Here is a 23143-nt window from a genome sequence, read left to right as displayed (position 1 = left end):
ATTGATAAACATCCTTTTGCCAGCTGTTGCTCACAAAGGATAAGGCTGATCCAACTGTGAAGTAGTGAGTTGAGCGGTGGAGGCAGTCACCAGGAAAGATTGTTCCAGTATGAAGAAAGCTATTTATTTTTAAGCTGCAGGCAGGTGAACAGACAAGACAGACTGGTACATTTAACATTCAATGAAGTTTGCCGTTAACAAAATCCTTAATATCAGCAATAAGGTTGTAATTACACTGAGTCAACAAACCTCTCACAACAGAGGTCCAGAATAGACTGACTTCCCCATTACCTGAACACAGGTAATAAAGTGAGTAACTCCTCCCCTCAGGAGTAAACCAGCATTCATAAATCAATTAAGTGAAGGAATTACATTTCAGTAACAAAACCATGTATAATACATACAAACTTACATGTTGAACACGCTAATATGCCCACATTTAAATATCACAGCTCATTGCAGCTAAAACAATGATACAATAGAGCTGCACAGTCCCGCCCACAGCTGATGCCGGATGTAAAAACTCAAAGCAATTTCTCCATTGACAATTGCGGTATAAGCCATAAAAACTTAACTGCACGTGGTAGACTTAAAACCAGCTACGGCTGTACTAAGCGATTGTATATGCTCCTATAGACACCAAGAGTTCATGGGGCACTAACCTTGTTTTGAGATAAATGCCTTTTATTCGCGATCTCTTGGATAAGTACTTCATTACCCACAATCCTGAACAATCCCACAGTGATGCCTCAGATTGGTGGAAAGGCCGTTACGGTCATAGCAGAGAATATCTAATAAGGGGAGAACTGCCACTCTCGGAAAACTTTCGGTTTCTGAACTGGTTGCAGTTCCTTCTGTGGTTCCACATGAGGGCGCTCGTCCACGAGTGCAGAATGCATGGAGGTCTATGGAGCTGTACCCCTCAAAATCCACTTTTCTCGGGATATAATTTTTTTTCAAGTAATTTGAGTATTGTATTCGAAAGGGGAGGCAAAGAAAATACACTTGGTTGAGTATTATATTTTTTAAAGTCACTTAATTGTTCTAAAAAGCCTTTCAAATGTGTCAATGACATCATTCATTAGCACAATGCTAGCGTGTTATGTGCAACAACGACCCAACCTGTAAGAAATCAAAAGGACATAAGTACTCGTTCATTCAACTTTTTACCTAGAAAGAGACAAATTTAGCCGTCTAGCTCCATTGACTCCCATTCATTCTGCACTCATGGCGATCGCCCCCAGTGGAACTCTGTTGGAACTGCATCCAAAATTCGGTACAATGGGACTTAATACGAGTTGCAAGGCTCTCCGTAGACGGGCTCTGGTCATAGTTTGAAACTTTCTCAGCGAAAAATATTGACAAAGATGGCAGAGTCTTTTACTGCCTATAGAGTGTCCCAGTGACGCCACTTCCATTTGCCTCCATGGGACCTATCTTTCTAAAAATTTTGAACGCCAGTCTATGGCGAAAAAGAAATGATTTTCTGGTCCCGGTTGACTTGTGCCTTGAATTACCCATATGATGTTTGTAAATTTTAAAGACAATTTTTCATGTAAAGACATTTGCAGTTTGTTTCGTAACTATTGAATTACAACATTGTGAAAGATGGTAATTCCAACGACTACAAACCCATCAGTCGCGCTAGTGACGTTAGCTCATTCACAGCCACACTAGATTGTACAAGCATACCAGCAACAGGTCTTAATTGGGCTTTCCTTGCCGATGAAAATACCATGAGTCAGAGGATTAAACACATCAGGTAAGTTGTATTCGTCCATAGACTGTACATTAGATACTGTTAAGTGACATAGCAGGCAGCAAGATGCAACCGTTAACTAGCATAACAGCTAGCATGCTAATCTTATCGTTTCATTACGTTGGTGACGTACATCGTTTGAGACGAGAGATGTAGTACACTGAGCGGATTCGCACAAAACCAACATAACTTTTGAAGTCTATCGAACAACAGTACTTTCTTGATGTGAAAAATTATCTTTTAAATTCACACACATCATATGTGAAATTCGTGGCACAATTCAAACTGGACCAAAAAATAATTGTTATCTCTCCATTAACTCCCGTTCATATTTTTTTGAAAGACAGGTCCCTTGTAGCGGAAGTAAAACGGAAGTCACTGGGACACTCTATGGCGAAAATCTTAATGTGATTAAAAACTTTCTTGACGAATATTGGTACTTGTATCAACAAGGATTGGGGTTTATACATCACACGAACTTATTCAGGGCCAATACACTATCAAATAGACCACTGTAAATGTTAGTTTAAATACTCAAACTTTTCAGGTAGCCGACAGGCTAACCTTTAGCATTTCCGACATTGTATGTCATCATAGACATATACACTAGATGTCGCCTTGACTACTGCTGTTCATTGGAACGAATCCGTCAATCGAGACGCCATCTTGCTTCAGTGATCCACTCCTCTATAATGCATTAGCGTCAATCTGGGCAAAGATCTAGCGAAAATAAAATCACCATAAATCGTCAAAATCTCTAGTTTTTTGGGTTGTTCCAACTGACAGGTATGTATTTATGGTTGAGTCTAGAGAAAACTAAGCTTAAACTAAGCTTAAGACGATAATAAAGATACATTTTACCCGTCTAGCCCCATAGACTCCCATTCATTCTGCACTAGCTAGTGGCGGCCCCTAGAGGAACAATGAGTAAACTGCAACCAGGTTCGATACAATGAAAGTAAACAGGCTCTTCTAGACAGGCTCTGGTTGAGGCCACATACCCCTCGTCTCGTTTACTCATGTAAGTTGTAATCTCACCAGAAGTTGCTGTAGATCTGTAGAACATTTACCTCTGCATAGGCTACGCCAGTCGTTACTTTTATAATCATGGGTCAGTGCCATGGGCAAACGAGATGTAGCTGAATTCATAAATGACAAAGCCATGAGAAAGGTGATTTTCTTACGTTTCAACAACAAAGAAGCCGATCTGCCATCATTGTGAGAAGTTCCCAAATTTGTCACTAATCGCTAAAAAGGTTTTCTATCGCTGGGGATGGCCAAACGTCGCTAAATAAGTAACGCTGACAATACAGGAGAACTAGTTTAGCGCTTCAGATCCCTGTACTAGAGGTCTGCGCGGGACTGATTTTTCAGTCCCGCGCCCGCCCGCTCCCGCAATATTCTGTCCCGCTCCTGCCCGCTCCCGCATTAATGTGTCATTTTTAGTCCCGCTCCCGCCCGCATCTGTAACATGATGTCCCGCTCCCGCCCGCTAAAGCCCGCATGCAGGAGAGATTTCATTTTTTCATTTTTTCATTTCTGTCTCACGGAAGGAGCACACACACCTGAGAAAGACTCCAGATGTCAGTTTCTTGGTTCTTGGTTCTGAATGTAGACTAACAACTGAAGTAGGCCTAGTCTGGTACCCTCTTCCTCTGTCATGCTTTCGATTTCGAGTTTTGACAATGAGCAGCAGGAACAAATTGAACCCACGTAAACGACAATATAGGCTTAGGCTACTATCCGTCAGTTATGCTTAAACCCCGTTTTTTTAATGCTGCCTAACAGAACATCCAGTTTAACTATATGAACACTACTTTTCATCATTTCCATATTTAATTTTACGCACATATTTAATTTGCGGGAGTGCAGTGAATCATCAGTTTGTCCCGCACCTTCGAACGCACCTCTCTCATCCCGCCCGCTCCCGCAAAGAGCTTTCAAAAGTTGTCCCGCGCCGCACTCTTTTGCGCCAGGACCCAGACGTCTACCCTGTACAAAGATGGCGGCGGTGTTGACGCATGCTGAGAAGCAGAAGGCGACATCTAGTGTATATATCTATGGTATGTCATTACATAATGCAGCTAACATTAGCCTACATGCTGCAACACAGTATGAAATATATTGTTTTGGTGAGTGTCCAAAGGGGTGAAAGCCACTTTAAATCGGGTCACATTATTGACTGTTGTGTGTCCGAGAGTCAGTTTGTGGGTTTTGTAAGGGTCAGCATGAGGGACAAGACCTACAAAGTTGTGGTGAGTTAAGCAGGGAGGTTGGTAACGTTAATGCTGCTAGCAGTGCTAGTTAACATTAGCTAGGCTACTGTAGCCTTCATACTGTATAATTAATATCAATCATTAACCTAGGAATACTTCTTCGTGTATTTAATGAACATTTTGTGTAATAATTCACGGCAAATTAATAAACTGAATATGGTGGTCCAAGAGCAGACCATGCACCAGTCCATGCATCAGCCCGACTGAGCAGTGATGACAGCATAGGATGAGTCAGGTAGCAGCTAACGTTATGAAGCACTTTCACACACACACGATATAAAATACACGATGATAAATATAAAATTCAATATCAAAACACTATTATTTACACGATTACTCCTGAAATAACTGCTATTAACTGCACATTCACTATATAAAAATCACTGTTTGGAGGAAAGGGTTCGTGTGCTGTCGCCGGTTGGCAATGGCAAAATAAATCGCGCAGATTTTGCCTATATTATTCAGTGAGGCGGTGGTTTATGGGATGAGTAGTTCCTTCGCTCGGAATGAAAATATGTACAGTCTTGTACCTTTTTTTGGATTTTCTCTTCGTTTTTTCACTCGAAATGATATGTTGTATGCTTATGAGTTATGCCGTAGCTGGCAGTGATGTAGTACTCGAGTCCGGTCTCGGACTCGAGACCGGTCTCGAGACCGATTTCTGCTTTCTCGGACTCGACTCGGACTTGTTCCTTCAAAGACTCGGTCTTGACTCGGTCTCGGACCACAGTGGGAGGAGAAGGACTCGTAATTTCAGACCGAGTCCTCGAGACCAGCGCATTTTTTTAGGTTCATATAAAAAAAAAATGAAAATGAAATTTCACGGCGGCCACGTCTTTGCCCCTTGCGTTAGCCTTGGTGCCCCCTTCTTTCAATATTCTGCTTTGCGTCCGTTTAATAGCGATTTTTATTTAGCCTATAGCCTGTCAAAATAATCTTAGCATCACAGCGCAAACTAATTCAGTTTTACCAGAAAATGACGATGGCAAGAATGAAAGTGCGTCCAAACTCACCCATTCTTCTCAGTTGAAATACTCGCAATCGTTAAGCCTACTCATCACACAGACACATGTATCACATCACATGAAAGAGCTTTTTCTCAGCTTTTAAACGATGTTAGCCGCTAATTGCTGTGGTGAACGGTTCGCGAGAAAAGTAAATAATATAATTAAATTTAATCATAACGTCTACATAAGGTGCTATACCCATCTCCCCTACCCATTTATCTCGGTGGAATACTTCACGAACCCTTAGTTCAACACATGACAAACCATATATCAGAATAAACAGCAGACCTTACCAGAAATAAAGCAGTCCCCTGTACAGTAAGCCGTTCCAGAGTATTCCGGTTAAAAATTAAAAATTTAAAATGTAATCTGCAGCAAGGTCTACATTCATGTCTCCAACTTTGGTCTTTAGGTTTCAAAATGTGTTTAAATCGTTCTTCATGATTTCATAACAGGCCAAATGCAAAATAAATGTTACAAATATTGCCTAGATATAGGTAAATATTAAAATCAGAGGATATACAGCTGAGTAAGAGTTTGTGAAAGGAGTCTTAATGATCAAAAAATGCTAAGCATGCATCTAGCTTACTCAATATCCATGCCACCTTTCACCGTGGTGCACCGAGACTTCCCGATAACACTATGCATCATTTTAAGCTGAAGATTGAGGCGGCCCGTGTTCAGCTCCTTGGGAAACTCACGGTAATATTCAGCTACTTAATATGGCATATTGTCGTACCATAAAGCTAGCGTCATAGGATATCTCCCTCAGGTTTGTTTTGTTAATTTGTTTAGATTTTGTTTAGATCTCCCAGGTCTAATGTAGGCCTAACATTTTTTTAGTGCATAATAGAATAATAGACAGGGGGACAGAGAGCTTCTTTTTTTTCTGATCGTGAGTGGTATGACACATAAATACGCGTGCTTTCCTGCAGGGGGTGCTGCCGCACCCCCAGCACCCCCACTTCCCACGGCTATGAGCCTACCTGCTCGCTCAACGCTCACGGCGCCCCCACTCTCTCTTCTATGTCAAAATGATATGATGAATATTATATAAAGGGCAGCCTAGGCCTACTGGTTAGCGCTTCGGACTTGTAACCAGAGGGTTGCCGGTTTGAACCCCGCACGGCTGAAGTGCCCTTGAGCAAGGCACCTAACCCCTCACTGCTCCCCGAGCGCCGCTGTTGTAGCAGGCAGCTCACTGCGCTGGGATTAGTGTGTGCTTCACCTCACTGTGTGTTCACTATGTGCTGAGTGTGTTTCACTAATTCACGGATTGGGATAAATGCAGAGACCAAATTTCTTTCATGGGATCAAAAGAGTATATATATTTACTTACTTATATATTATATGTTATATAACATTGAGAAAATGTTGAAATGATTTAGAAACGCACAACAGTAGCTACAGAAAATACCAAACGCATTGAATGAGAAGGTGTGTCCAAACTTTTGACCTGTACTGTACAGTATATATATTATTATTATTTTTTTACCATCGCTTTGGCACCCCCATGGTGCTGCGCCCCCATGTGCTGCATATATCGCATGCCCACTTTTTGTGCCACTGCTACTTACACATACAATATATCAATAGACAGCCAGTAGACATAGGCAATGTGTGGTCTGTCATTACCACAAAATTACCTCTAAACAGACGTTACAACAGGTCCAATAATTCCCATATGCTTTTTACATGATTTCGATAGCTGGTAGGTGTGTGCAGCTTATTCCTTCCTTACACTGAAAAATTTGGAAAAGATTTTTGAATGACTACAGTCTCAGACCCTCTCACATCAAAAGACAAGTCATTGAGTTTTTAAGTCACAGACTAGTCAAATACTAATACCACTCCTAAGACTAATACCACTCCACCATGGAGAGCAGACATCATTTAATTAGTCTATCTTAGTAAAGTACTAGCCTACTGATATCCTGATGTCCATGTTAACTGGTGATAGCCATGACATGAGCAAACACAGCTAATGCAAGCCTTGAACAATGCAGATTCATTTTGCCTCTGATAGGCCTACCAAAACAGTTTCAACAAACTGACATGACCCCACTTCAGAAGTTGTTCGTTTTTGGGGGCAGAAACACACACACACACGTGATTATAATGCACAAAAATGATGATCACTTGTAGGCCTCGAACTGCTCACTAAAACTACAAGCTAGCAGCAATACATACCCAGGCTTAGTTGCACCACCAATTCTGCTTATCATTTAGTAGGTCATTTTTGTATGTCTACATTAGCCTAGTCTTCCCATTAAATGAATGCGTATGTTGTCTTGTGACAGCTTTTTGTCAACCGATCAAGATGATATTCATTATAGCAATACATCTAAGTGAATGTTTTGCAACAGACTGCTGAACGAGCAGTATTTAAAAAAAATCTAATTTAGGCTATGTGGGAATGCATTTGCCCATATTAACTTGTGATATCACCAGTTAACATGGGCGTATATATATAATATATATGTTAACCTTCGTTAACTTAGACTACAAGTCCAATATATAGATAGAAATCACAAAAGCATTTCAGCAGTATGTAGTGTAGGCGTAGGCTACGTAGTAGCTAATCCGTCAACTTTTCTGTCCAATACAACCAAGATTCGAATCCCAGCTTGATCTCTAATGCGTTGTTTTGTTTTATTTATTTATTTTCGTTCATACAGTGTGTCGTGTTTGTGTGGATAATGCTTAAACGGACATGTATTAGACATAAATGATGTTTTCAGCCATATCCATTATTTTGTCTGACTTGCAAACACTTTGTGAAAATGTGAACTGCTGGCACTCCAGGGGCGGAGGCAGAGCAGGGTGTTCTTAAGTATATGCAGGGCCTTCTTGAATATTCACTGATTTTATGCAAATATCATCAGATAACATGATCACCAGCCAAACTGGCATACCGGTGTTACGGATTTTAATGGGATGCATGTTAACTGGGAATAAACAATTAGCATGTCATCAGGAGCAGGTATTTACCTTATTTACTGCAGATCTGACTACAATTCAAGAAATGGTAACTTTAACCACACTAACTTTGCGTTGAGCCAATTGAAAAAACAACAGACAACATGAGCCTTTGCAAAAATATACCCCTGATATTCCTAGATTTGAACCTGCGCATCAGTGGCATACAAGGCTGAGAGACTAACACGCTAACAACCACGCTATCAAACAGTTACCATGCCATGACACAACAAGATTACTTGCATCTTTTAGGCATAAACTACCTTGCCATGTCAACTTGGGATAGAAGCCTATTCACAGAGATAGATAATGTTTTCCACAAACGCAACAATGCTGCATTGCATTATCTTGATGGCTGTTAGAGGGATGGCCTAATCTCTTCTAAAGATGAAATCAAGTGCTGAAAAAATGGCCTCGCAGTAGGCTATGGACTACTACTAAATTGCCCACATTTAAATGCCGTAGCCAACAGCCAGCGTGCGTTGTTCTGCTGCAATCAATTCCGAAGTCTGAATTCCGAATTCCGAAACCACATATGTTGATATTTGTATGACCTTTGTCATAGATTACCTACAATTTAAGGTATCTGTGTTTGCTAGGTAAACTAAATAATATATACAGTAGGCTATGTTACTTTATAAGGTAACAGACTGCATGTCTGTGATGTGCTTAGACTGATATATGTTACTTTATTGCTGAGCCGAGAGGTTGTTGAGCATACAGATCAATATGGTGACATTTGTCTTGTTTACCTTTCACAGGAGGTTGGAAGCATCATAGGGAAGGTGAGTATATCAATTTCCTTTCTGAGAATTTCATTGTAATATAAAATATGTGTTTGTGTGAAATGCATCTCCAGTTCACTGTGGTGTTAATCACTTTTTTATTGGCCCTTTGTAAAGCTGTTTTTTTTTATCTTTCTGTTGTATTGCCAAATCCAGACCTAAAGAAAACTTAAGGTTACGACCGTAACCCCGGTTCTCTGATAGCATGAGTGAGGTATCTCACATATGGGGTACGCTTCCCCGCGTATCCCTCAGAAGCACTTTCTCACTACGCCAGCCATGATGGGCTGGCCACGTCTGACGCAAGGCGCACAAGGGCGGTCCCCGTATATATACTGCAGCCCGTGCGCTGCATCGTCATTCAAGGTAGCAACCTCTTCTCGCTCCACGCAAGAAGGGTGGTCCGGTGAGATACCTCACTCATGCTATCAGAGAACCGGGGTTACGGTCGTAACCTTAAGTTCTCTTTCAAGCATTCGTTCGGTATCTCACATATGGGATATATTAACTCCCGTATTGTCGGACAAGCCAACCTTGGTGATACGTGACCTTTCCAATCATACCAGCGCATACTACGTCCCCGCTTAATCCACACTCAGAACAGCCTGATCCAGGCGAGGCGCAGTAACGTCGAGTCTGTAAAACCTCATGAACGTCGTTGGGGACGACCAGCAAGCAGACGCGCACACTTCCTGTATCGACAACCCTTTAAATAAAGCCCATGACGTGGCAATTCCCCTCGTTGAATGTGCACGCAGGCCAACAGGGGATTCAAGCCCTTTAGACGAATAGGCCAAGGTGATCGCCTCCACAATCCAGTGTGATAACCGCTGCTTTGTGATAGGCTTACCTTTGTGAGGTCCAGACCATGAAACAAACAGCTGATCTGCTTTTTTAATTGATAGTGTCTTAGCGAGATACGCTCTCAGAGTGCGCACAGGACACAACATATGCAGCCGCCTCTGTTCCTCCGAAGCGAACGGTGGTGGACAGAAGGCACTAAGCTCTAAGGAAAGGCACGAGTAGGACGAGTCCATGACCTTAGGAATATATGCCGGGTTCGGTCGTAATGAGACTTTAGAATCTCCTGGGCCAAACTGCAGACATGATGGATGCACCGATAAGGCGTGTAAATCACCAACTCGCTTGGCTGAAACCAACGCCAAAAGCAGTGCTGTCTTAAGTGAAAGCATCTTCACATCCACCTCTAATAAGGGATCGAAAGGAGGTCCCGATAAGGCTTCCAGCACTAGTGGCAAATCCCATCCGGGAGACAATGATTTAGTCACCGGGCGTAAGCAGCGCGCTCCGCGCATGAAATGACAGACTAGGGGATGCTGTCCCACACGTTTAAACCCACGACACGCAGATATAGCGGCCAGATATACTTTAATCGTGGAGAACGCTTTCCCCTTGTCAAGGAGAGTTTGTAGAAACGTAAACACAATTCCCACCGAACACTGAAAGGGCACTTCACCAGTAGAAGTGCACCATTCTTCAAATACACGCCACTTAGCATCATACAAAGTACGCGTGGATGGAGCTCTTGCACTCTGAATAGTCATGATAACATTTTCAGGTAGACCACAGGACGTCAAATATCCTGGCGCATATTGTGCCCAGTGGCACTCCCTGCGTCAGGAACTGTGGCCGTTTCCACTGACATAGCGTCATCGCGCAGTCTGCTGATACAAAGATACGGCGGTGTGAGTGAGCTCGAGGGTCTAAACCGAGTGTCGTTACCCAGCGTTGAAATCCCCTCATATATAGCCTGCCTAGGGGAAGAGCAACCAGTGCTGATGCCATCAGACCCAGCAGTCTGTGGCAATTCCGTAATGTCACATATTTTCCCCTGCGAAACAGAGCGAGACATGCACGCATCGCTTCTGTCCTGTCTAGAGACAAGCGAGCCCTCATCGTGACCGAGTCTACGGACAGGCCGATAACATTTATTGATTGTGTAGGAGTCAGTACACTTTTCTTTAAGTTGAACTTGACCTCGCAGCTAGGAGGCAGTCGTCCAGGTATGTTGCCAGACGAATTCCGTTTGTCCTGAGTGGTCCCATCGCAGCCTCCGTACATTTGATGAAGACACGTGGGCTGAGTGACAGGCCAAAAGGCAGGACTAAGTACTCGTACGCCACGCCCCTTTAGGCAAATCTGAGATATTTTCTGTGAGGGGGGTAAATTCGCAGATGAAAATACGCGTCGGCCAGATCGAGGCTGGTAAACCAATCGCCTGGACGAACGAATTTCAACAGTGCTGCGTGTGTCAGCATTCGAAACCTGTATTGTCTTAGATGTTTGTTCAACGCTCTTAGATCCAATATAGGCCTCATGCCCCCTCCCTTTTTGGGGACGATGAAGTACCTCGAGTAGAAGCCGCTTTGGCTCTGCATCGGAGGTACTACCTGAATTGCCCCTTTCTCTAGTAGAGAGCTGATCTCTGCATCTAGAAAGTGAGCCGCCTCCCCCACCACTTGTGAATGTATTATTCTTGAGAAACGAGGGGGGGAATGTACGAACTGGAGTCTGTACCCTCTTTCGACAGTTCTGAGCAGCCAGTTTGATTCCACACACGCTCGCCAGTGGTGCACTCGCTGTGCGAGTGAGCCTACTGAGGGAGTCGGTGCGACGGCAGGCCGCATTGCTGCGCCGTGACAGCCGAGAGTATGTGCGCAGCCTGCCCTGCTACAGGGCTTATGAGGCTGTTTATGATTTTCATGTTTTGCAACACAGAATATTTTGAGTGCAGTGCCCTCGGCCCTCGGCCTGGATGATCTGGTGGGTACAACTTTATTGTTTCTGAACAAAACAGTGTGTTTGTGCTTTTGACAGTGGAGGGGGGTGGTAGTGACAGAACGTTGTCCCGTGACTCTGGGTTCCGAGCCGCAACGGCAGGCTCTCGGGACTGGCCCCAATGCTGCAGGAGAGGTGCATGCGTCTGGCGGACACGCTTTCCCTCCCCCGGCAGCGAGCTAGGTCGCCCGCTTGGCCCTCTTGCCCGGTCGTGAGCGAGGTGGCACTGGCTGGCTTCCCTGCTGTTCCACTGATGCAGCTGGTTTGTTGGCCCATGCACCACCACCTTCAGTCTTGGGTTGAGCAGTAGGACGCTTTGGGATCCTGTAGCTGGGCGCAGGACGAGCTACCACCTGAGCGAAGGAAGGTCGAGGAGTCGGAGCGGGGGGCGGCTGCGTTTTCCTGGGCAAACAGGTCTGCAGGGCTTCACCCTCTCTCTTCTTCTCCTCGCAGCGGCGTTGCATGGTTGCCATCGCGGGGCCGAACAGGCCCTTCGGATCCACTGCAACGTCGAGGAGCTGGACTTTTTCGCGGTGTGAGAGGCTGGATAGATTGAGCCATCGCGCCCTCTCCTGCGTCACCATGGTGGTCATCGCCCTTCCCGATGCTTGCACTGCGCAACGGTGTAGACGGAGGCATACAGTGGGTCCCTGTTAAGTTTGGACGGGTTCCTTCAGGAATCACAATCCCCATTTTCTCGGCAGAAATGGCACAAACTGCAGTTGACACAAACAACCACAAGGTGTCACTTTGGTGCCACTACTATTTTTGATGCGACTTGACTTACTGCTTCCATGATGCAGTTTCCAAGTCAGTAGAACAATCAGAGAAAGCTGAGCCATTACCAAACATATATGATAATACAATAGCGTGAGTTTATATATCTTATACCCTATTTGTCACGGTTACTTATAGATTTGATAGTGTAACGATAAGCGCATAAGAGCATAAGAGACTTTCAGCGGGGGCACGGAAACTTAAATTGATCACGGTAGTTTAAGCTTACACTTGACAAAACATTCTAATATGAAAATGTAGATGCAATTGTTGTAAGATGGTGCAGCTCCTTTAAGAAAGCACCGTGCAAAAAAGTAGATGTGCTGTTGAGACTGGAGCGAGTCATATTCAAAATGCAAAAAATAACACCGCAGATAAAACCAATTATCCTCATTCATTGCAACCGCAGCATGCCTGCTTGCCGACGTTTAAACAAAAAAGATATCAAAGCACCTTTTGCGTTTGAATGTAACACGAAAAAATGTTTAAACAGCTGGACAAATGATTTAGCTAATTGATTATAGCCTGTACACCAGCAATTGTTGAACATTTGGAAAAAGATCGCTCAGCTGTTGCCACAGTCACAGGCAATGTCAGAAACAACATGAGAGCAGTAGCCTACACACTTCCCCGAATGTGGATGTTACACTGTCATAATCTACCACCAGCATTTTGGCAAGTTGAAAAATAGATGACTTCTGTGAAATCTCTGCTTTAAAGCAAGACCTAAATGAGTGGAGTTGTGTTGGGAATGTCGGTGCAATGTCCATGCTATAATGGTCTGACAAACGTACTGCCTTTTCAAGCAGTTCATCATCACCTGCGAGTTGAAGGATCATAGGACGTAAAGACTCAAACACATAACAAGTTTCCCGCATGCTTGCACATCTTTGGGAGAGCTGACTGATTATGATGTCCAGAGTTGCATTAAATACCTGCACTTTGAAGTATCTCTCTGCATCGGTTAAGCGTTCATCTTCCGATAGTTCGTCAAAGTGACGCTTCACTCTCCGAGTACATTTTCAAATGTACTCTGAACCCCCATTTATTTGCGAGTGTCTGCGCTGTAGCCTTGGCCTGGTCAAAGGCACGCAGGTAGTCAGAAAGGACCGGTATAGAATTTTCCAGCAATTGCATTGCGGGGGTAGCGACAGGCCCCGGGAGGTCACAGGCCCTGGTGCGACTGCACTTGCTGCACCTACTATAGTTACGCCACTGCGTGGAGCGCTAATGTGTCTACTGTAAATCATTCATGTGTGAAAGTCATTAGGCTGGAAGCGCTAATGTGTCTAAGCTCATTAGTCTACTTTCAATAGGCCTACTGTACAGCCTGAGAGGGGGAACATAACCTATAGCCTAGGCTACTGTAGAGTAGGCCTACAGTAGGCTAAACAATCTGTTGTGAAAGTCTGCAACGAAAGTTTCCTAATGGAAGCGCTAACGTGTCTATTGAGCTCATTAGCCTACTTTCAATAGGCCTACTGTACAGCCTGAGAGGGGGAACATAGCCTACTGTAGAGTAAACAATCAGTTTACTTAGTTACATTTGTTTAGTTAAATCCAGTTTTCTACTCTATCTCCATGATATGCTTAGCCTATAGAAAGACGAAGTCGGGAAAGTGCTTCAGAGAAAACTTATTTATTGAAATAATGAACAGTCTACATTCTACATTCTACAGTCTAAATTTAAAGCACGTTGAATCCCTGGGAAGATCTGCGTGTTGTGCGGAGGAATTCATTGATCTTATTGATGCAGTCCTTCAGTTCACTCCTCCCCATAGCAGGGAACTTTCGTTGCAGTGTTGAGACCACAAAGTTTTTCACATTCTGCGGCAATGCTCTCTTGCCCTTCGCTCCATCCCAGTTGGTGGTTTTGCTCCAGGCTTTATAGTGTTCCTCTGTGACGATGGACCTGAAGAGCAGGCATCCGTATCTGCCCACTTGGCCGTAGCTCTGTTGGTGAATCTTAGCGTGGTCTTCGGGACCAACATCACGCAAGGTCATGTCTGCGTGTTGACTAGGAACTTGGATGCTGTCGTTGAGTGTGACGGAGAGGGCCATGGAGACATCTGCAAGGAGGACGTTTCTGGAGCTGGTGTCGAGGTGCACCTGGGGATTGGTCTCTCAGGCGTCGAATAACTTCTCTGCTCACGTAGGGTCGCCTGAAGTTCTCCGATTCCAGCTCTCATCTCCTGTAAAATGTCTCTGTGGCTCTCCAAGTGGCTGGTCTCTCGGAGTTGTTGAAGTTCTCGTTTGAGGTTGTTGACCTCCGCTTTCAACCTATCATTCAATCATACATTCGATCATACAATCCTTAACGTGAAAAAGCTTAACGTAGCATAATGTCCCAAAACAACAAGTCGTTTTATGCGCTCATTATAAAGAAAGTTTATGTAAATCATTCAAAATGTGTGAAAGTCATTAGGCTGGAAGCGTGTCTACTGTCAGTGACAAATGCGAGAAGCAGGTTCTGTGTTGTAGACTATGCATTTTTCCGACACTTGGCTGCAAGCTCCCACCCCCTTCTTTCACAAGCAGTGCAGCTTTCTGAAGCGGTGCCTTTTGAAGCTAATGTAACAAATACCAATATTGTTGTGTGGCAATAAAAGTCTATCCAGGGTTTGCGCAAGTAGCCTAGCCTAAATAGGCCTATATAAATAAATTAAGGACATACAATCCTTAAAGCTTAACGTAGCCTAGATTAATGTCCCAAAACAAGTCGTTTTATGCGCTCATTATACATGGATTTCTGTGAAACGTCACGAAAACATGCGTGCGCAACCAAGAGGCAGAAAGCACCATAGAACAGCATAGAGCAATGCAAAAGAGCAAAAGAATAAAATGAGTTTTTGTGCTGACAACTGCACCAATTCGAAATCACGATGGTTAGAGAATGTTCAATATCCCTAACGGAATGCATGTCTTCGCCAAAAATGACAAAATACGATGTTATGTTAATAATGCAAATGACCGGCACACTTTGAAATATATTCGGAAATGAGATGTTATTATCATTGAGACAACAGGGGTATACAATAAAATCCGATTGTAGCTTACAGCAGCCGACTATTTAGGTTAAGTTTATAACTTTGTGGACGGCCACCAAGCGTCTTCTGCCCCACGGCTGTGGCACAGTCTTGAGTGACCGGATTCGTTTTCCTTTGTCATATGAATGCTGTCATTTTGTTAACATTACTGTTAAGGAGATGCTGTAGGCAAAGGCTATATTTCAACCTCGTTATTGTCAGAACTATTCACAAGGTTTCTGGGCAGCATTTTTATGTTCTGTTAGCAAGCGAACTTCTCATGACTACCGACAAAGTAGCCTACTGCCAGCTGACGAAGCTCTCATTTTAAAACATTACTGAGAGACAGACACTGCACAATCAAGAAATCTTGCCACTGAATCCAAAACTATGTTTAACATTATGCACAAGGCTTAGGCTACAGTGGACTAGCATGTTGCAGGGGCTACTAAAAACACAGAGAAACGCACTGAAAACTCGGCCAATCACAGCCCTTGTTGTCGAATGCGCCGTCTGGTTCGACCGTGAAACGCTACAGCGGACTATGCTGCCCCCAAGCGGCTGCAGTTGTACTTACATTTCACCATTCACCATGATCGTGAATGAAGTGTCAATTTTTAACGGGGACCCACAGTAGGTCAGTCACAACGCACATCTCGTCCCAAAGCGCACGGTCCATGGTGCCGGCCATCTCATCCTGGAGTTCAGCCTGATACGCCATCAGCATAGATGATGCATTAAGAGCTCGCACTCCGAGGGCTACAGACTTGTATGCCTTGTCGGTCATGGATGACTGGAACCCATCCGTCTTCGACGGGAAGCTAGGAGCGGAGGATGTCATGAGGGCTTTCTGGCCGGGGTGAAGGTGGTGAGCAACCACGGCTCCACAGGCGGCAGCTTGGAAAATCCCTTCTCTTCCATGGCTACGCAGTCCAGCGTAGCTCCCCCTTGAACTGGGCTCTTTGATGAAAAGGGCTTCGGCCAGGTGCGGGTAGCTTCTTCCAGGCATTCGGGGAATAGGGGGAGTAGTTGCCTCTCCGCACTCTTCACCCTGGGTAGGTGCTTGCCTTCGTACCGGGAGCGGTCTTCTCAGGCGGAGCGCTGGGCCATGGAATTCCCAGCTTTTCGGCAGCATGTTTGCACACATCGTGAAGGCTCATGCCGATAACTGGGTAACCACCATCATCGCCTCTCGCATCCTCGGTGCTTAGGTCGTGTGGGGTTTAGGGCATCGCTGCCCCTGAGGCCGGCAGGAACGGATCATCCTCATCGTCGTACGAGAGGATGTTGTCCGACCCGTCGAGAGAATCCAGCTCGGCGTCGAGAATGTTCTCGCAATCCTCGCGCACACAGCTGTATTCAAGCAGTGGAGCTACATCGTCCATCTGCTCAGCCCAGTCTGCACTCGTGGTGCAGACTTTGACCGTCTGATGTGGTGGGCTCTGCCAACATGGGGTCCTGGTCAGTCAAACTAACATGGCGAGCAAGTCGACGACGCAGACTTTTCATAGGCAGTCGAGCGCAGTGAGCACAGGTGCCCGTCGGGGCCAGCGCTTCCTGGGCATGTTTTAGCCCCAGACAGTCGTTGCAACAGGAGTGGGTATCCCTCACGGAAATATTATTCCCGCACGGGCACACACGCCCTGACATGGCTTCCTTCGTGGTGGGAGAGGAGGCCATGGTGTCCTAGCTAAACACTAATTGCAGTTTGGAAACTGGCCAATGTCGTGTTGCTATCTGTATAGCTTATCCAGCTAGGTTGATGTAGCTTTGCAGCTAAGAGTTAGCTTTGCAGCTAGGTAATGCTATGGCTAATGTTTGGGACAAACTAGCCGGCAGCTTAGAAGCTAGGTCAGCGAACTCTAGTTTGGAGACTAGCGAGCTCGACTGAGGGTAACCACTGTTTGGGGGCAGACTGGTTATGATAGTTGTTTGGAGACAAGCCTATCGGTCGAATACTACCGAGTAGGGACCAGCGCCCGGCGAGCGAGTTGTGAGCTCGACTCTGTGGACAGTTAGCATAGACCCTGGCAGTATCAACGTTGTTTGCTTCTGAGCGAGAAGAGGTAGTTGAATGATGATGCGGCGCACAGGCTGCAGTATATATACGGGGACCGCCCTTGTGCGCCTTGCGTCAGACGTGGCCAGCCAATCATTGCTGGCGTAGTGAGAAAGTGCTTCTGAGGGATACGCGGGGAGGCGTACCCCATATGTGAGATACCGAACGAATGCTTGAAAGAGAACTCCCTATGAGAGAATAAATGGGGCTTTGGAAAATCGTTAAAGTAATGACCATGGTAGTTTAAAAAAACAGCTCTAGAGATCCTGCATTTGATTATTTTAAAATGCACGTACAGTCTTCTCTGGATAGACTTTGACCCATTATTCTTCTGAAATATGCCTTGTAGCTATCCCTGTGCTAACCGCAAAAAACAATGGACTATCCACCTTATTCGTGAAACCCTACTTCCATCTGGTTTTCATCTTCCGTGCTGTTTACATGATTAAAGTCCTTATAGGCAAGTCTCTGACATAATAACTAAGTGCAGTCTCAGCAGGCTAACTAAAATATTTTTGAACTTATATGCTTACATAGCAAGCAAGGGAGAGAGAACCCGGGTCCCCGTGGGCACTTGAATCCAAGTGTGGTATGGGCAGTGTAGCCAGTTGCGCCAAAGCGTCCTCAAAATATTTTAAATGACATACGGCTTAATACAGATGCAGACAAAACATCATTCCTAGTGCTATTGGACCTTTGTGCAGACACTGTTGATCACAACATATTACTATACAACCGGGCATTGTGTTGGTATTAAAGATTCTGCTCTTGTCTGATAGAAGGTTTTTGGTCAGCCTTGGTGACTTTGTTTCTTCTTCAGCACCTCTACCTTGTGGAGTCCCACAGGGATCTATCCTCGCGCCGATCGCATTCGCTCTATACATTTATATTTATTAATTTAGCAGAGGCTTTTATTCAAAACGACTTACATATGTGAATTACAATGTCCCTAGAGCAACTCAGGGTTAAGTGCCTTGCTCAAGGGCACAACAGTGGAAGCCGGGAATTGAACCCACAACTTTTTTGGCTACTGCAGGCTAGCCCAGCTCCTTAGCCACTATGCTACCACTGTCCTTGTATGGTGCTCCCCTTAGGTTCCATCCTGTGAAACTATGGTATTTCTTTCCATTGCTATGCAGATAACACCCACATTTACTTACCTTTGAAACAATAAAAGATAATCCCTTAAATAATGACTTCTGGTGAAATTTCTGGAAACTAAATTGAGATTGAGATATATTAACCCTTTGCAGACCGCGCGGAACATACCATTTTTTCATACTCAATGGCCTTATGGCACAAAAAAGCTTATTGTGTGATTGTGCTACAGAGATAGAGATACAATTTACCCACCATTGTAATCAGGAGAAATGGCCCTTTCAAATGGTATAAAATATAATTAATAAGTTTGAGAACACACATCATTTTTAAAGAATATCTTTCAAATTCAACCCCAAAAAACACAAAAATATCAGTTTGTCAAGATTAATCTAATTTCCCCCCCAATTTCTGTTGTAGATAGAGTGTAGGGGGATTCACAATTTTGTCCTCTACTCAGTGATTAAAAACAGAATCAATGTGGCACCTTTTGTTCAAAAGTTATGAAAAATGTATTAGACCTTTGCAGACGGCACAAAACATTCAGTTTTTTCATACTTGATGCCCTTGTGAGACAAAAAGGTTTATTGTGTGGCCATGCTACATGGCAGAGATAGCCCTTTAAAATGGTACACATCACAGTCAGGGTTCTAAATTAACAGCCAATGTGGTTACTAGCCAATTAGAATTTCTACTAGCCAATTTTTTTCTGGTGAAAATAAGAGAATTATGAGTTTATGAGATGAGTGTCACTGAATGCATTTGATCATTTTATTAACAGTGTTGGCATGAATACATACCACAAAATAAACAAAGAAAATGCACTTCATTTCATGTTTGGGATCTCTATCTATCTATCTATCTATCTATCTTTCTATCTATCTATCTATCTATCTATCTATCTATTTCTCTGTCATATCATGCTTCATTCCTCTTCTCGCCCCCATAAGTCTGTCCCAACCACTGCCGCATTTAGTTTCATCTTAACTTAATAAAAAGGAGATATCAATTATCATCAACAATGTCAAGCCAGCTGGAACCTGCCACTCGTTTTCTCTCCCTCTCGTGTGCGCTCAGACACGTTCTCAATTAAATGGAGTAGCATAGGGCCTACGTTCAAGTTGGATCTTTATAGAGAGGACCCGAAAAGTATTATCTTTATGTAACATGCTGTTGGTGCATGTTGACATGGTATACTTTCTCTATCAAGAATGAAAAACAGTTTGCAGGACAGCTACCACTGGCGCCTTAATGCAGGGGCTTACCTGGGCTTCAGCCCAGGGGCCTCGACCAATGAGGGGCCTCCTAATAATAATAATGATAATCAATAATAATAAACGGCGTGTCCGTATTCGCGGCGTCATTATACTCTGGAGCTAGCCTAAATAATTGAGCACATCGTACTGCTCTTACATCCATGCAGAGGCCCCCTTTGTCTTCTCCAATTCTAAAGTGTAACAAAATGTAACAAAACGTAATAAATTCCAACGGGTGTAGAGGAGCTAGAGGAGAGGCTGAAACTGACTGACAAACTTATCATACAAACTCTGGAGATAACGTGGGTAGGATTGAAGCAACGATAAACGAATGACCTGGATTCCTGTAACTGTCCATGAAAACAGAAGGCAGGTAAATATCGTAGCAAATAGCCTGGAAATGAAACGGCTTTAAAAACATGTATTTCACTTGTCTCATTGGAGTGAACGCAGAACATGGGCTGTGGCGCAAAGACATGAATTAGTGATCTGCATCTCCGTTCACCAACAGCTTGTGCTAACCCATTCGCACATATAATAGTCTATGTTATGTTGTCTCCCTTGTTAACGTGAGATATGTCTCCATGTAGTGTAGTGATAATGCATAAGGTAGCCATGTTCACGTCACATGAGCCAGCTTGTTATTAGGCCTGTCAAACTCGATTCCTTTTAAGGATCCGGGTTATTCTGAGTCACTCACTAAACTGATCCGGGTTGAACGAGTCACTTGAGTCAGTATTGCTAAATCGCAAAGAAATTCAGTCCTACGTTCAAGCAGTGCAGTGGGGTGCTTCATTTCGTTAAGTGCCTTCTCATGTTGGATGTGGATCCTCCATGATTTGAAACCAGGTTTTTGCAGTACTTGCATTTAGCCTAAAAGTTTTGCTCTCCTGGTCAAAGTGCATCCACACATTGTTCATCTTTTTGGTGCTCATGTTCAGAAACTTTGATCTTATTGACAGAGAGGGTAGCCTATATTATAATAATTAATTATTTGTTGTTGTTTTGTTAACAATAGAAAATTTGCCTAGGTCTAATGCTACTCTGCTACAATGTTTATTACCACTACTATATACTAATAGTAGGCTACTAGGAATCTATTCTAATAGGTATTATATGCAGCTAATACTAGGCAACTAATATTATTAGCCTATTAATCATAGCTATACATATAAATATATATATATATATATATATATATATATATATATATATATATCATGTAGCCTAATATAATATAATATAATATAATATAATATAAAATAGCCTAATATAATAGCATCAAAACCTCCATGCACTCAGGGGAAAGAAAGCAGTTTGAGCCAGACTGTTTATTTATTGTCTTAACCTAGCCTAAGCAATTGACTTTCAATGTAGACATAGAAACAGGAACGTAGAAATGCCCTGCAGTGAATAAATTATTATTATTGTTATTATTATTATTATTACTAGGCTACTACTACTACTATTCTCATTAGGCCTATTATTATTATCACCTTGACACGAGTAGAAACTAGGCTACTTGCTCGTCTACAGATCCACTCATGACAATGTAGCCGGCTGATTCGACTGACTCTCATAACAACATAATGTAACCGGTCCGCCCTTCTGATCCAAATGACCCAGGTAGGCTAGCCTACTCAAGCAACTCCATACAGAGCTTGCAATGTTTCGGACTGTCTTCGCGACCTAATTGCATTTTAAAGTAGGCTATGCGTGCAGAATATATGTTATTTCAGAAGTGAAAGCATGGCTTTTGTTGTGGATTTTCTTTTAACCTTGACGAGGAGTTACTCGCTCCTCTAAAGATCCACTCATGACAACGTAGCCGGCTGATTCGGCTGACTCGCACTCATAACAACAACGTAACCGGCCCGCTTGGCTGATCCGACTGGCTAGCCTACTCTCCATACAGAGCTTGCAATGTTTCGGACTGTCTTCGCGACCTAATTGCATTTTAAAGTAGGCTATGCGTGCAGAATATATTGTAACGTTTAATGCACACGACACCAATGTTGTTCAATGGCAGCTTTATTGGCTCAAGAACGAGGGCAGGGACACAGACACAGATTACAATGCACACAGGGCAGGTCAAGGAATCACACACACTACACCAACAGGGGAGGACCAGCCCCCCACACGAAAAGGAACACATGAGGGATAACTAAAAGGGAAACATGTTACGATAAAGACATCAACTTTACACTTATAACTTAGGAGAATAACGAAATAAACCCCCCGATTGTTCGCTCTCGTGTCCCAGCATGCTTTTCGCCGGAGAACGGTAGCACAGTCTTTTTGCGCCGACGCTACATAGCTCCCCCAACAAGCCGTTGCCGTCCTCGGCAACGACCACGAGGTAGCCACATGCTAGCGTCGGCGCGCGTCGCCCGCCACTCAGTCCAGTGCGACAGTACCGCCAAATCACGTGGGGTGCACGCGCCGCAGGAGCTCACTCAACGGGGCGCCACGCTGCTAGCAGTCCAGTTCGGGCGTGCTAGCAGCCACGTGGCCGACCCCGCTCGTCACCAGCTCCCTCTCAGCAGCCGCCCTCAGGCTGCCCTTTCCGCGGCGTGTCACCACGGCACTCCTCCTCTCCAGACGGGGCCCTAGGTGGCCTTACAACCGTTGACACTGTACCAAGCACCGGGGTTCGAGGGGTGCCAGATGAAGCTGCGCCAACGCCACTCCGCTCCATCGAGTCGCCGACCAGGACAGACAGGCACCGACTCCACAGCAACCGGACCGCACTGAGCTCTCCCGCTGCAGCTACCGTCTTCGGCGTCCCTCCTCGTGTTGCCATCTCGCAGAGCCGTACTGCTCTGTTCCCGGCCCGTTCCACTCCTTCGTGGCCTCGGCGAAGGCACGACCCCCGAGATGGTCATGCTATCGAACTCCACACAACAAACTTTTTTTTTTTTTTTTTTTAAAGGCGCCGGCCAACAGGCCAACTAGAACTAGCGCCTAGCACAGCACGGTGCCCCTCACACGCACCCAAAAGTTAAAAACCCCATACACAAAAACAGTCACACACTAGAGGGCCCCCACCCTCTCCCCTACCCAAAAGTCCCCGCACCCCTCGTGGCTCCAAAATGGCGCGAAGCAGGCGCGGCCGCCCAGGCTCCCAATTCTCCTCGCCGCTTCCAACTCCCCCGCGACGAACGGGCTCCATCTCTCCCAGGCCAACAGTCGGCCCGTCGAGGAGGGCCGGAAGTAAGCCGGCAGCTCGCGCCGTAACTCTCCCCCGGCGGGGGCAGCCGTTCCGGCCCCACCTCGACCGACATTGCAGGTGGCCCGTCTTCCCCGCTGCTCGCGCTCTCGT

General features: G+C 44.6%; 1 protein-coding gene across 2 annotated transcripts in view; it reads left to right on the top strand.

Annotated features, from left to right (window-relative positions):
• Positions 1-23143, top strand: part of pcbp4 (poly(rC) binding protein 4) — a 227472-nt gene that overhangs the window by 46487 nt on the left and 157842 nt on the right. For both annotated transcript variants that reach the window (XM_076267921.1, XM_076267920.1), the window contains exon 3: positions 8783-8806. In XM_076267921.1, coding sequence (XP_076124036.1) covers positions 8783-8806 — 24 coding nt within the window. The remainder of the gene's footprint in view (positions 1-8782; positions 8807-23143) is intronic.

The sequence above is a fragment of the Alosa pseudoharengus genome, unplaced genomic scaffold (genome assembly GCF_046254945.1).
Source record: "Alosa pseudoharengus isolate Yale_2024_CS ecotype anadromous, Long Island Sound unplaced genomic scaffold, YU_APseudo_1.1 YU_APseudo_1.1_scf_5, whole genome shotgun sequence".
Taxonomy (NCBI): Eukaryota; Metazoa; Chordata; class Actinopteri; order Clupeiformes; family Clupeidae; genus Alosa; species Alosa pseudoharengus.
The sequence above is the reverse complement of the archived record's forward strand: the minus strand, read 5'-3'. Positions and strand labels throughout refer to the sequence as shown.